The following is a 15268-nucleotide window of genomic DNA, read 5'->3' on the forward strand; positions in this document are numbered from 1 at the left end:
TTTGCTCCACTGCCCACTTTTAACTGTTTTAACTGTTTTTTATTGTATTCATTTGATATCTATTTATTGAATCATTTTTAGAGTGTATTGGAATTTACTGTTGTGACCCACCCTGAGCCCGCTTGCGGGGAGGGCAGGATACAAATCGAAATAAATAAATAAATAAATAGCTCTGCCTGGAGTGAGATAGGAGGCATGACCTAACTAGTTGGGATGACTTTCCCCACTGAAGGCGATTGCGCTTTTCCTGAGCCAGTGAAAGAGTATAATTTGATTGGGGGAAATGCTGTGCACAGAAATGCCAACCAGAGACAATGCTAGCCCTGTTCACATTATAGTGAACTCATGTATATGTGTATGTCTGTTTGTAAGAAAGCCAACACACACTTTTTACAAATGAAACCAGGGACCAGTATCTGGATAAATGTAGGGTTTCGATCACATAGTCATGGATTGTACATGTGTTCACTGTAACTTGTGAACAGGGCTACTGTGCAGTGGAAATGTAGGCTAAGCAATCTCTAGTTGGACAAGGTCTTTGCCAGGAACATATCTACAGAGGCACATTCTCCCATCACTGCCTATGGAAAAGAAAAGTAGAATAAATACATCAAGACACCACCAGGCATTTAACCAGATCTGGCCTATTTGATTTATATCTGAATGTTGGAGGCAATTTTATTCAGAATAGTTTCCCTTGCATGATTAACAAACAGAGTGGGCTGAGTTCAGATTTCAATTAGTTGTGGTCTGAAGGTACATCCCTCTGAGGCTTCCTTTTCCCATGAAGATTCCTGCATATAGAAGAAACGAGGGAGAGGTGCAGGCAGTACTACAACAAACAGGTCCGTTGTAAAGTTGATCAGAGGAAATCATGATGTGGCAGTTTAGGGGAATCAAGTGCTAGGGCAGTACAAGTCATATGAAAAAAATATTTAATTTAAAAATTAAACTATTATCTCCCCCTTTCACAATGCAGTAGCTTACACACACTTTTAAAACATCACAGTTGAAGGACACCTAACTGGTTCAAGTAGGAAAGGTTTGTTCTGTGCATAAATAATCTTCTTAAATACATTGTGATACTGTAAAAGGTGAATGCATCGTTTTTTAAACTGTTATAAATATCACATCTTGGCTGGATAATTTTTTTTTTCTTCGTTAAAAAAAAAGTATTAGAAAACTACCGTTTTTGTCACAGTTTAGGAGAATGTGCACCATGTTGAATTTTTAAAGCTGTTTCTATGCTGGTGAAGATACTTATAAAACTAAACAAAAATCCTTTGTGCATTAGAGGAATAGAATCCTGCATAGGTTATGGATGAAACTGGGAAAATCCAGATGACTTCACTTTCCCAAAGAGACACCAAAGGAGAAGATATCCTAGGAAATTTGTGGGAGTCACACAGCTGGAACACTTAACAAGACTTCTGCCACCAAAACAACATACTTGTAGCACTCTTCCCTTCTCTCCACTTAGTAAAGGGAAGTGGAATTCACCTTACACAAAAGGCTTCACAAAATTCACATTGATAAATAACTGGTCCGAATGGCTCACAAACACCAAGCCCATAGTGCCAACAGAACAATCCCAGCAATGCACCCGTCCCATGTCCGCAGTCTCATGCCCTTTCCCCGAGAATGGCAGTTTTCACCCTTCCAGCCTTGGTAGCAGTGGCAGGTGAACTCCTGCCTCAACTTGTCTTTCTGCTGATGGCTTAAGGCCCCCGTCACTGACAGCTGGGTCTGATTGCCGTCTGTATTTGCACGGATCTGGAAGGAACGGGGACTGAGGTGCAGGTAAGTATCAGAGTCCATTTTTCTGCGAATGCAGCGGCCGCGGTTATTGCAGATAAACTGGCTGCAAAGTCTGGCTGCCACGGTCACATTGACTATGTAGGGGCCTAAGGTGCTCATCAGGTAGTCTTGAATCTTCAAGCAATTGGTCTGTGAGAAAGAACAATTAAGCAGTTAATAGAGAGCTACAAGATGCCAGAGACAATCTTTAATGCTAGGCTAAGTTCCTTAAAGTATATGATATTGCCTATACGCACATCAACAAAGTTAGTTGCTTATAGCTGACTAGCTCTTAAAATTGTCTAAATTAAGACCAGGATCCTACTGAACTGAAGGCTGCAGAATCCTTGGACAGTGGCCATCTCTATTTTGAAATGGCTCCCTAAGCATCAAATGGGGAAGCCTGTGACAGAGCCCTGAAGTTTTAAATTTATTCCACAGTTCCACGGAGGCACACAGTCTACAGCGGAAGTGGGAGAGGGACTGAACTTTGATCTAGTGTGGTCTGCTTCCTTAGTACAATCCCCATGGCCCACTGCTGCATGTTAACTTTACAAAGCTGGAGTATTTTGCTTAAGGCACAGTTAAAGCACAATTTATTTGTTGAGTGATGTACTCTTGCTTAAAAAATGCTTTATATTCAGAACATGGTCTGCCTAGTCCAGAACTTTTTGCCTGTCCCTGAGCAACCAGTGGGCACTAGGTGGCCCACTGGATGTTGACCAGGGGCTACGCTGGCAGAACATGACTGATCTTCTGTGCCCTCTTGGTTCGGAAGAGCCACTTCAAAATATTTTCTGTCTTAGGATGTCCCAGAGATCAAGGCTGCTCTATCCAAAATAAGCACCACTCAATGCATTCTGCAAAGAATCTGCACCTTTCAGCCATTTCCTATGTTTACCGGCGGCAAGATAGGCCAAGACTCTTGCCAGGCCTGTGTGCTTTGGGAAGAGAAGGCCTTGCATGGCAGCACAGCATGCTCTGGAAATATGGTTGCCAACATCCACGTGGTGTAGGGTTGCCAGGTTCTGCACTCTCGCTGGTGGGGGGTGGGAGGGAACTTTCTGGGAGTGGGGGCAGGGCAATATCATCACACCAGGGATGCTCTGGTATTTTGGGCAACACTCTATGGTCACCATAGAATTTTGCCCAAAATACCAGAGCATCGCTGCACAACGTCCCCGGCGTGATGACATCGCTTCCATGTGATGACATCGCTTCCATGTGGTGACATCGCTTCCATGTGGTGACATCACTCTGGGGATGTCACACTGAGTCATGATAGTTGGGGGTGGGGCTTCCCCAGCTGGCTGGCGGTGGACAGGAGCCCATGAAATCGAGGTATCCCCTGCTCCCACCTGGGGGCTGGCAACCCTAAGGCGGTGGCTGGAGATCTTCCCCTATTACAACTAGGCAACAGAGATCAGTTCACCTGGAGGCAATGGCCCCTTTGGAAGTGTACTGTATGGCATTCTACCACACTGAAGTCCCTCCCCTCCCCCAAACCCTGCCCTCCTCAGGCTCCACTCCTAAAATCTCCAGGTACTTCCCAACTCGGAGCTGGCAACCCTATTTGGAGGCAAGGTGGTGGATACAGCAGTTTGTACCAACTTAACAGAAAAGACAAATAGGTTCTGTGATCTCCTTGGAAATGCCCGGGTTGGCAGCATCCTCTGCCTTTCACATTTGCGAGACAGCGTGTATACACCACCTCCTCCTCTCCTCTTTCACGCTGAGACCCGTGCTGTCTTCTTGTACCTTTGCCTGTGATCCACACTAATTTTCTTCCCACCCCCTTCCTCTCGGTCCCTTTGCTGCCGCAACACTTATCAGTTCAATCCCATCCTTCATACGATAGCTGCAGACAGATCTGTATGGGAAAAGGCCCAGTTTTCATTAGTGATAAATTTGTGCCAAGTAGGGTTGCCAACCTCCAGGTGGTGGCTGGAGATCTCCAAGCAACAGAGATCAGTTCACCTGGATAAAACCTTGGAAAGTGGACCCTATGGCATCATACCCCACTGAAGCCCCCCCCAACCCCCAAATCTCCAGGTATTTCCTGACCCAGAGCTGACAACTCTAGCCAAGTCTTTACTGTTCAGACTCCAGCTCCTATGGACCAATCCTTCCCCATGCACAAAAGGCCTCAGATATAGAAAATAAGCATGTCATGCAGAAACTTGGCCTTCTCTCTGAAAGTTTTCTACGTATAAGGAATTCTTAGTACAGAGAAGCATAGGAGCTCTACCTGCAGTTTGAATGGCCCAGACAGAAATTTCATTCATTCGTTCAACTAGTGAGATATGGCTTTGGTTTTGAGCAGGGAATGGCTTTGGTTTTGAATTCCCATCTAGGTACATTTTCCTTTTATCCTATAGGGCCATTTGTCCCAATAGGTCCCTTTGCAACACCTCAGCTCTTCTGATCAAAATCTGTTTTGTGTACTTTCTGGTGATGGCTCCAACACTATAGAATCACTTTCCTGAGCATGTCAGACAGGCATCCACATCGCTAAATTTTAGGAAATTAGGAAACATAGAATGGTTCCGGGCTTTTAATTGGTAGTTTTAATTCTGGGAACTACAACAATGGTGACGATGTTGACACTGGTGATTTGTAAGAGTCATCTGAGTATTTATCCGAGCTTAATAGTTATTTATTAGTTTTTGAATTAATTTTTGGATAACCTACTTGAGTCCATGTGTGACAAAAAGGCAAGATAGAAATGTTTTAAGGAAGTAAAACAATGTAAGATAAGAGCAATGATCGCCCAGCTTTAAAGGGTAATAACACTACAATTCCGACATTTCAAAAATCAAAGGACACAATGCACAGGTCCCCCCCCCCTACATATCAGCAATATTATCCATAAAGATAATAACAGCCCCTCTCCTCCTGTTGCTTATTCCTCCTAGGCTTTTTAATGCAAGTAAGTAGTAAACATATAAATATACAATTCTTGTTTCTCCCCTTCCCAGTTAACCTGAGGCTGAACAGTAAGCAAGACGGATGAGAGAATTAGAAAGCCTCAAAAGCTACTGTTAAATTACCCGGTTGCGAGAATAGTCCGCATCTCCCCAGAGTACAATGCCGTGAGCCCCCATGGCTGCAGCCTGCCCGATTGTGTACACCAAATCCGTCTAGAACAGCAATAGAAAGCATCACATAAATTCACAAGAAGATGATATCCAAACTGCTGCTGACAAACATTGTTCCCCATATACATGAATGGCATTAAATCAGCCACATTTTTTTAAATGGCTTTACAAATCGTGATACTCGCTGAAAATAAAAAATATGGACTTGGGTTTGTTTTTTTTTATTATTATTATTTCTGAACCTTTAAGGCTCAGAAAATGTATAGCCAATTCACATTTTGCTGTCTTATAGAGGCAGCCTTCTGCTGCATATTTCCCAGAAGTCACCAGCACAGGTAAGCAGTATGCACGTGTGCTCCTGAGTATTGAGACCAATTCCCACTCATGGTTTTGTCAAAGCCAGGGGCAGGGCACAGGAAAGAGCATGCTGCTATAATGAGAACACCACTTCTTCGTCTCTTTCTGTCTGATGCTGCAGATAAAACTGGGTGGCACCTGGGGAGAAGTGCCAGAAGCTGCTAAGACGCTTCCTCAACTGTCCATCCACAGTGGGAGCACCAGTGAGAAACGAGGAAGGACTGAGTCTCCTGTTTTGCCTTGCCCTCTGATTTCTTTTTCTCTGGTCCACCTTCAAGAAGCAGAATTTAGGGATGACCCATTCCTCCATATGTGTAAACTCCCTCTTTTCACTGGGGAGCCATATTGGTCTGCAGTAGAATAGCTACATTTGAATCCAGTAGCATCTCAGATACCAACATGATTTTAAGGAATAAGGCTTTCACAGGTCAAAGCTCCCTTTGTCAGTATCTGATGAAGGGGGCTTTGACTCGCAAAAGCTCATACCCCCCCCCCCATCTTTTGTTGGTCTCTGAAGTGCTACTGGACTCAAATCTTGCTGCTTCTTTTAACTGAAACCCAAGATCTACAGAAATTTAATTGCGGGCTAAACCAAAACCTTCTAAATGAGCCTGTTTTTGGGGAGAGGGCTTTGCTTTTTACATGAGAATGTCAGTTCCGTTTAATGCTGAATACACTGCTGAGGGCACAGGAAGATGGGCTTGTGTGTGCATGTATGGAGGGCAACGTGTAATTTTCTCATCAAATCATACAGCCAATCAATTTCAACCTAGTGGAAAAATTCTTAATCCTAAAGTGAAATGGAAAAGCACGTGGAAGTCAACCTGCACATTTTTAATAGTGAAGTAATTTTTTTAAAAAATTGCCAGCACAAAAAAAATCAGGATTCCTAACAGATCTCTAATCCTGCTGTCAGACCCCCAAATATTTTAGAATTACTCACACAGACAGACTTTTGCTCTGCATAATCAGGGTTAAAGAAAACCACAGTGAGCATTACCAGCAGGTGATACCAGCAAAGTGGTAAGAAGTGTGTCTGTGTGAAAATTAAATGCTCTGCATGTATCAGAAATAACAGCATACACTGAATAGTGAAAATCGCAAGCTGATGCAAGAAAGCTAAAGGAAAAAATGCATTATACTTTAAGCAAAGTCCTTCTACTGCCAGGACTATTCTCCCTTTGTCCCTTTGACAACAGTTTTATTACATGTCATTCTTTGTCTAAACCAAATTTGCGCCCACCCCCACTCCTGTAATTCCTACATAAGCAGCAATTCAATGCAACAATTTCTGGGAGTCCTTCTGTAAGGGGAGGGCAATATTATTACTCCCAACTGCAGATGGAAAACTGAGGAAGAGCAACTTGACTAAGGCCACACAGTATGTTAGTGGCAGAGGCAAGCTTGCCAGGTTCCCACTGGGCAAATGAATAACCAGAATACTCCGTCACGCTGTACAAATCACACTTGAGACTACTGTCTTCTTATACAGTTCTACTTACAATCATAAATGCTGTTTCTTACCTGTAGACTTCGTGTCATTTTGAATCTTGTCAGAGCTGGATTGAGCGCCATCACTAAGAAAAGCGGCCTGATGAAGCCCTAAGAAATGGCAAAGCAACCTAGGCGTGCCATCGCCACTCCTTTGGTTCGCGCTACAGCTAGTTTTGAGCTCATACTATCTACTGCATGTCTTCTTCTGGAAACTCTTCTCTGCACCATGAGCCGGTGACCACATCATTCTGAAGAGAGACTCGTACTTTCAAGGACTATTAGGTCACTATTCAACTGGCGCAGATGTCATTTGTGCATGGCGGCAAAACCATTTGTTATGTGTATCATTTATGGTTGTAAGTAGAACTGTATAAGAAGACAGTAGTCTCAAGTGTGATTTGTACAGAGTGACAGAGTATTCTGGTTATTTGTTTGCACAACTGTATTCGCGGTATTTCCATTTCTGTAGGTTCCCACTGGGGGCAGGGGATTCCCCCACCCACCAGTAGGCCCTTCTGCTGCTGCTCAGCTGGGCAGCAGAAGAAAAACGGAGGGGTGGAATAGGAGGGATGATGGTCACCATCTTAATGCAATCCATGACATTCCTTCTGGTGCAACTGGAATTGACATTGGTGTGTTAGTGATGCTGGCCAAATGCTACGAGTGTCACTGGTGATGCACTGATGTCACTTCCAGTTGCACCAGAAGTGATGTCATTACATCACCAGCAAAGTCTACCCCCCAAGGTGACTGTCCGGCTGATTGCCACCCTCATGCTGGCAAACCTAGGCAGAGGTAAGATATCAGCTAAGGATCTTCCAGATCACAGCTTGTCCACTTTGCTGTACCAGTTTAGTGTGGTTTCAGCTCAGAAGGTAAACTTCTGATTATCCAGCAAGTGTACTGGGCTCAAAGCAGAGCTCCTATGGATATTTTTGGAACAAGCTGGAGCAGGGCAAGCTTATCACCTGGGGTTACCAACCTCAAGGTGGGGCTTGGAGTACTCCAGCAATTACAATTCATCTCCAGAATGCAGAGATCAGTTTCCCTGGAAGTAACAAGCAGCTTTGGCAGGTACCGTTTATGGCATCACATTGCTGCTGAGCTCTCTCCCACTCTGCCCTTCCTAGGCGCTGCTGCTAAATCCCCAGAAAATTCCCAAGCCGGAGTTGACAACCCCGGTATCACCTGAGTCAGCTCCTTCAGAGTGTAGGTATAGAAGGGCCTGGCATATACAAAGACAGGCAGGGAATGCTGGCAGGAAGGCAGCTCAGCCACTCTCAGGGCCTCACCCACTTTGGCCCACACAAACTTCTTCCCTTGCATGGAGCTTCTCAGCACCTCCTCCATGTAGATTGAAGGGTAGAGAGCTTTGCTCTGCTCCCACAGCCACTTCAGCTCATTGTTCCGCTGCAGCTCCAGTGGGGGGCAGTGCCCGGAGAAGCTCTCGAAGTCATCCAGGTAGTGGTAGTTATAGCATTCTGGAAAGAGGTAGTAGCCCCACCAACCGCCGGGGCGCAGAGACCGGGCTAACCTGAGAGTCTCGGACATTAAGTCTTTTGCAGCTGTCTCAAATTCCCACCTGGCCTTCATTTCTACCTTGTCCTCAGACAGGCCAGGGTTCCTTTGCCTTACAAGCTGAAGAGACATGTTCCGGTAGATATTTTTCTTGTCCCAGTTTCGTATCCACAGGGGCCTCCAGTTTTCCCAGTCAATCACTGAGAGGCCTGAAAAAGAGGCCGAAGGCATGGCCACAGCAATGTCCTCTCTCATCTTATCCAGATGTTCTGTCAGGCTGACATTCTGAGGGCAGCCACCGTTGACGGCAGTGGGTGGGACAGTTGAGTTCAAGTAGAAGGGATATAAGCCTAGCTGGTCATAGTAGAAGATGGTGATGTTCCCACCCACAAAGGCTTCCTGAGAATTCACCAGGATGTTATAGGAGTCCAAGTTGAGTGGCACACCATAAGAGGCTGAACATCGAGCCGTTGGTGCATTCCAGGCCACTAGGAAAGGGCTGCCTTTCACAATTGGGGGCAGAGATGGTTTCAAGTGAGGACTGGCAGCAGGCAGGTCAGGGCACAGCCAAAGCAGCAGCAGGAAAGTGTGGCGACAGAAAGACTTGTGTAGCCTGAAGAGTGTTGAAGTCTGCTCAGATGGCCTTGTTGAGCAGGAGGGTTCTGCATTGTGGACAATGCTGCAGAAAGGACAGAAAAGAGACAAGCAGTGTTGTGGAGAAATGCATTTTTTTCTTTGGAAGCTTGGACTGAGTAAAGCCTTCACTGAATTTTTAATAGTTTTTCTCTCTTTTGACAGAGATAAGGCAGGAGGGAGGGGGAAGTCAATTCAATTGCTTTCCAGTCTCACCTCAGCCACCCTTTTAAACACATTAATAGGTCTAGCAAGAGACAACGGGATGGTCAATGTTCCCCCCACACCCAGCAGGGAACAGAGGTTTGGAGGAGTTAAGTACTGGAAAAAATTCAGGAAGAAACCTCTGGAAACTTCAGGAAAAGCTTCTTTGACCTGTCCTGACCTGGTCAGTGGGAGAAGAAAGAAAAACGATAAAACTCCTGGTAGCAAGGAGACGAAGGTCTTTTGTGCTGATTCCATCGAGGCAGACAGAACTCTTACCTGAGGTCTGTGGGAGGCAGCCATTGCCATGTGCTGGACTGCACACCTGAAAGAGGCTTTGAAGTAATGGAAACCCTAGTAACTTTCTAAAATAAGGAACTTCCTTACATTTAACATCCGATAGGGAATGTATAGAGGGGGATAAAGGAATTGTGTTTCACCCTTTTCTTTTAAACCCCTTGCTCAATCTGTTGCTATGCTAAGAATATACTTGTGAACATTTTCTTTTTAAATGTTCCACACAGTCCACACATCTCTGTTCCACATAGTCCTCCACCATCTTAGACACACTTAGGGTTGCCAGGTCTGCCTTGGCCATGGTGCAAGATGGAGGATAGGGTTGCCAGATCCAGGTTGGGAAACTCCTGGAGATTTGGGGAAGGAGCCTGGGGAGGACAGTGAGATACAGTGCCACAGATGCCCTTCAAAGCATCCATTTCTTCAGGGGAACAGATCTCTGTAATCTGGAGATGAGCTGTAATTCCAGGGGATCCCCACATCCCACCTGGAGGCTGGAAACCCCAGACACGTTATTTTTAAAGGAATGCCAAGAGGAAGGGGAGGGACAGTCAGTTGGCAAGTGGCTACTTCCCCAGTGGTGCACTAGGCAGTAAGCTGTCTCAGTGATAAACAGACACTGGGTAGTGGGAGACACAGAGGTAAGACCTCAGCGCTAGGAAGGGAAGCTGGGTGTCTGACTCCAGGCCCTCCTAGTGAGCAGTTCCTACAAAGGCCAGATGGTGACAGCAGTTGCACAGAGAGAAAGGCCCCTCCAGGTGTTGGGGAAAACCCAGGAGGGCAGGGTGGAATAGGGTCTGCGGCTCTGAAGGGGACTGTTCTGCCACAAGGTCTTATGCAAATATCGCTCACCAAATTAGATACCACTCACTTTAATAAAAATTCTATCAACTGCATTTTAATCTTGCCACTCCTTCAAGAAAACTCAGGGGAGTTTACACAGTTTTCTCCTGCTTTATTTGACCCTCACAACAACTTCTGTGACTTAAGTCAGACTGGGAGAGTGCAACAGACCCAAGATCACCCAGTGACCTTTACAGCAGAGTGGGGATTTGAATTCAGAAGGAGGGGCCCCCCCAGTCCTACTCCAACGTCTTCAACCACCACACTGTGCTGGCTCTCAAATATCCAATGCTGGCTTTCTGAAAACTATGCAAACCTGAACTATTAAAGAGGGCTTTTCTGCATAGGGAATAGGATTGCTCTGCATAAAGTGGTTTTACAAACTTGCTTGGATAAATGATTAGGGGCTGTGGTCCATACTGTGTATAGCTTATTATAAGTAGGATCCTATTATGAAATTTCTGTACCATCTAATGTGATATACGAATACTTATGCTATGCTTCATTCTTTCTGGTGGTTCCAGACTTCTAATATTCTAGTGCGTTGGTTACTGAATGTCCCATTTTGTTGACTGTACTGGCTCCTTATGTGTAATAATCCACCTTGAGTTCCTTTGAGAAACACGGACTATAAATGTGGTGTATTCAATCTGACCCATGTATGTATGTGAACGCCAGTCATTGAATCACCATGTCAAGCTTCATCCTGGGCTAGGATCCTAATCCCTCAAATGTAATTGGTAGCCCAGGAAGAGCCGACCAATCACCAACAGCCAGTTCCAAGAGCGGGAACTATTGTGATTGGACCTTATCCCTGCAACCTCATAGGTTGGTATTTGTATAATAGAGCGTGGCTACATTAGCCGAGAGAGTTTAAAAGTGGAACAGCTTCAATGCTAAAGCTGTTCTGGCTATTCATGTTGATCTGTTTGGAGTTGAGTTACGAGTTGTTGAATAAAGCTGGTCTTTTGCTGAAATCACTCTCTGACTCTTTGTTAAGTAACCGACTTAACAATAAACAATGTTAGTAAATAAATAGATAAAATGTTAAAAATTCACTCTTTATTCTGAGGTTGAACCTCAGCTAACATCTCTCCCTCCAAAGAGTGACTGCTCACAGGTTCAGCTAACATAGAGCAAACTGGCTCTCCCTCCAAAGAGTGACTGCTCACAGGATACAAGCACACACAACACTTCTGCAGGGCAGGATTTGTCATTATCCTTTGATCGTAGAGGTTTTCAGCTGACATCTTCTGCCTCCCAGCATTCTGCAGCCTTGGAAACCTTTGGTTTCTTTATGGTGCTCAGCATATACACACTCTAAGGACCTGCCCCCACCCCCTTTGAGTTTTACTGTTGCATTCCAGGGTTGAGGTCAGGAGCAGGCTGGGTAGGATTAAGTAGGGCTGGTGACAAATGTATGACAATGAATCAGATTGCTTTTAAAAGGCTCCTTTCTCTGCATTAAGATCCTTTCTAAAGTGGAGGCTGCCTGCTTCCTAATTGCCGCTGCTCCAGGAGGTTTCCCCCAAGCTAATTTGCTGAGCAATTCAATTTGCACTAGACATGAATGAGGGAGAGAGCGGGCTGCTCTTTAGAGACCATCCGGCTTTGGGGACATGAATCTGCTTGCAAAGCTATTTACAACAGGAAAAAGCTCGCCTAACTTTGCTGTGTCTCACTTTGCTGCATCGTTACATTGACATGTGCTAATTAAGGGAGCTTCTCTGTTCAGGGCATTCGAGCCCCAGCAATCTACATCAGAAGAGTGCAGAAAACCAGGGTGCCCAGCTCCCACTCCTTCCGTGGTTTCACTTCGAATGCCCCCTCTCCCAGCTTAATTGGGGCCAGTCCCACTGGGAACTGAGCAGTCACATTAACCCCATTCCGCACAGGCCACCGAACAGACATCTGATGATTACAGCCTTCAGTCATGGCTGACTTGCATTAAACTTACTGTTCCCCAGAGGTGAAACGCTGTACACAAGTGCATTAGGCACTAATACCCAGAGCCCTCAGAAAACATGGTTTAGCATGATGTACTAGAAACTCCCTCAGTCATTTGATTTGACTTCTGTAAACCTTGATTACAATTGCTATCATTGAATCCCTGCTGCAAAACACAGATTCAAGGCATGTAATCTACTCAGTCACACTTGCTAACATGCATACACCCATTCTTCACCAGCAGCTGTATGAGGCAAAAAGCCTGCTTGCACAAGGTGCCCTGTCATACACTCTGAAGCTGTCATACACTCTGAAGGCCCCAGAAGGATGTCTCAGTAAGGCAAAGCTAGCCATACATCAAACTGGACACCCACTGATCCATCCAGCTGGATGTGGAAGTTCCTTTTAGTCCTCATGGCCACTGACGGACCCTATCCTCCATAAACCTAATTCCCTTTTAAAGCTATCTGTGCTCCTGGCCAGCATGATGGCCACTGGCAGTGACACATAGTTTAATTACTAGCTGAGGGAAGAAGTAAGTTGGTTACCAACTTGAGGGATACTGACCCTAGTGATCTGTCTGTTCTTCTCTTCTCTTCCAAATTGAGGGGTGCTGGAGAAGACTCTTGAGAGTCCCTTGGACTGCAAGAAGATCAAATCAGTCAATCCTAAAAGAAATCAACCCTGACTGTTCCCTGGAAGGCCAGATAATGAAACTGAAGCTCAAATACTTTGGCCACCAAATGAGAAGGGAGCACTCACTGGAGAAGACCCTGATGCTGGGAAAGATTGAAGGTCAAAGAAGACGGGGACGGCAAAGGATGAGATGGTTAGACAGTGTCATAGATGCAATGAACATGAGATTGAGCCAACTTCAGAGGACGGCGGAAGACAGGAGGGCCTGGCGTGACCTGGTCCATGGGGTCACGAAGAGTCGGACTCGACTGTGCGACTGAACAACAACAAAAATTAACACATTGGGGGCCGCAGTGGCTCAGAGGTTAAGATGCTGAGCTGCAGACAGGAAGGTCTATAGCTCGGTAGTTCAAGTGCCATGTGATGGAGTGAGCTCCTGTCTCTGGCCCCAGCTCCTACCAGCCTAGCAGTACGAAAGCAAGAAATTGCAAGTAGATAAATAGGTACCACTTTGGTGGGAAGGTAACAGCATTCCGTGCGCCTCGGCATTTAGTCATGCCAGCCACACGACCACAGAAACGTCTTCGGAGAGCACTGGCTATTCGGCTTGGAAACGGAGATGAGCACTGCCCCCTAGAGTCAGTTTTGACTGGCTTTCGAGCAAGGGAAACCTTTACCTTTATTAACACATCACAACAAGGGAAAGTCTCCTTGTTCTTTCTTTCTCCTGTCTTGTCTACATATTCTAGGATGTACCAAAACAACACACAATGGCTGCTGGAAAGCACTGGCCCCTTCTAAACAACAATGGAATATTCAGAATTTCTAAATAGCCAGGGGAATTAGTTGAAGCAAAGGTTGCTCTGTCAGATCAAATGCCCCAAGCATTTCCCTTCTGCTCTAATCCAGTTGATTACACTATGCATTGTAGCCTTGCATCCTTTACAAGCAATCTTTACAACACTCCTCTGACCTTCTGACTGGGATACAAAGACTCAGAGATCTTCATTTCTGTTTGTGTAGCTTTGACTCTCAAAAACGTATACACTTAAAAACTTGTTGGTTTCTACGACACTACTGGACTCTAATCTATCTGTAAACCTATCGTTCTGCTATGAAAGGCCTCAGCTAGCACAATATCTTAGGTGGTAAGTGTTACCAATTACATAACTGCTAAACAGAATGTTTAATGGTCACTCTCATATACCGCTTCAAAGGATGACCAGAAAAATAAACAGAAATTTTTTTTGCCAATGCCATTCATTACCAGAAGTTAATTCCTTTGAGGCCCCACACAGAAGGGTACAATTTTGTCCTCAAAAGAATGCAATAATTTCCATCCCATTTGTTACTGACACCATTTCTTTTCATTTTTATTTGTTCATTTGGATCTCTTCTCATCCATGGATCTGCCTTGTTTCTGTGCTGTAGGACTGCTTCTTCTGTTTGCAGGACTATGGTTATCCAGCCAATGAACAGGGACAAAATCCCCATATCTCCTGGCACTTTGGATGTTTCTTCCAGCACCTCAGAGGTATAGTGCCTTGGTGCACCCCCCCCCCCCCGGGGCTGAAGTTCTCAGCATGCCTGCCTGAATGTCAGCTGTCAAGCCAGCACCCAGCCTGCCTGGATGGCTACAGGACTGCAAGCAGGACTCATGGATTTCCCATTCGCTTTTATTATCAAACATTTGGGTTGTTAGGGGTTTTTTTTTGGGGGGGGGGTGTTCGTTTGTAAACAAATGCTGAACCCTACTGCTGGATGCTAGTTATAAACCTTCATTTTCTCTGCTTCCATTTGCTGTTGAGTTTCTATACACATGCAAGGCACTTCTCTGGTCCCCTAGACTTGCAATGAAACCAACAGAAATTGCAGGCTCAATGGCAGTGCCATAGAGGATTAACCAGCCTAGCCAGGAGCAGAACCACTCTCTCTGAGCTGTAAAGGAGGAAACTTGCTTTTATTTGAACCTAATGTTCAGAAGCACTAACTATACCTAGAGGGAAGATTAAAATAGCAACTCTGGATATAGAGATAAGATTTCCTTCCCAAGAATCAAATGGCAGAAGATTGTGGGACGGAAGGGTGGTGTGGGAAAACGTGTACTGCCCAAAAAGGCAGACCTTAGCTTTCCTTTCTCTACTTGGAGCACTTAGTATTTAATTATAGTCCTTTTTCCTAACCATTCATTATCAATCTAGGAGTCAAAGCAACATACCCATTTGATCTCTGAGTCTCAGAAGTCACCTCAAATCAGCAACTTCTGAGACAATTTGGAGAAGAAAGGTACTATAAAGGGATGTGCAAAAAACCCAGTCAGAACTGGATTGAATTAACTGGTTGTTTCTAAAACCTAAACTAGATGATTTAATAGCAGCATTAAAACAACCCATATTAGGAAGCTAATCTGATAGTTGTGTTCCATTGGTTTCAGAGGGAAACCA

At 45.0% G+C, this 15268-nt stretch overlaps 1 protein-coding gene across 1 annotated transcript; it reads right to left on the reverse strand.

Annotated features, from left to right (window-relative positions):
• Positions 1–1554: 1554 nt before the first annotated feature.
• On the reverse strand, positions 1555–14318 carry LOC107118546 (hyaluronidase-4-like). The gene is made up of 4 exons (XM_015420907.1): positions 14092–14318; positions 7935–8943; positions 4848–4937; positions 1555–1947 (listed from the first exon to the last, which is right to left on the reverse strand). The coding sequence occupies exons 1-4, from the start codon at positions 14316–14318 to the stop codon at positions 1555–1557; spliced, it is 1719 nt and encodes a 572-aa protein (XP_015276393.1).
• Positions 14319–15268: the final 950 nt, after the last annotated feature.

The sequence above is a fragment of the Gekko japonicus genome, unplaced genomic scaffold, assembly GCF_001447785.1.
Source record: "Gekko japonicus isolate JY-2015 unplaced genomic scaffold, Gekko_japonicus_V1.1 scaffold2634, whole genome shotgun sequence".
NCBI classification, from domain to species: domain Eukaryota; kingdom Metazoa; phylum Chordata; class Lepidosauria; order Squamata; family Gekkonidae; genus Gekko; species Gekko japonicus.

Excerpts from the sequence above, each read along its gene's own strand:
- LOC107118546 (XM_015420907.1), bottom strand. The coding sequence starts at position 14,318 with ATGGGGATTTTGTCCCTGTTCATTGGCTGGATAACCATAGTCCTGCAA. Across the intron at positions 4,938-7,934 it reads CTCTGAAGGAGCTGACTCAG|ACGGATTTGGTGTACACAAT; the intron begins GTGATACCGGGG and ends TTGCTGTTCTAG. Across the intron at positions 1,948-4,847 it reads CGGACTATTCTCGCAACCGG|ACCAATTGCTTGAAGATTCA; the intron begins GTAATTTAACAG and ends TCTTTCTCACAG.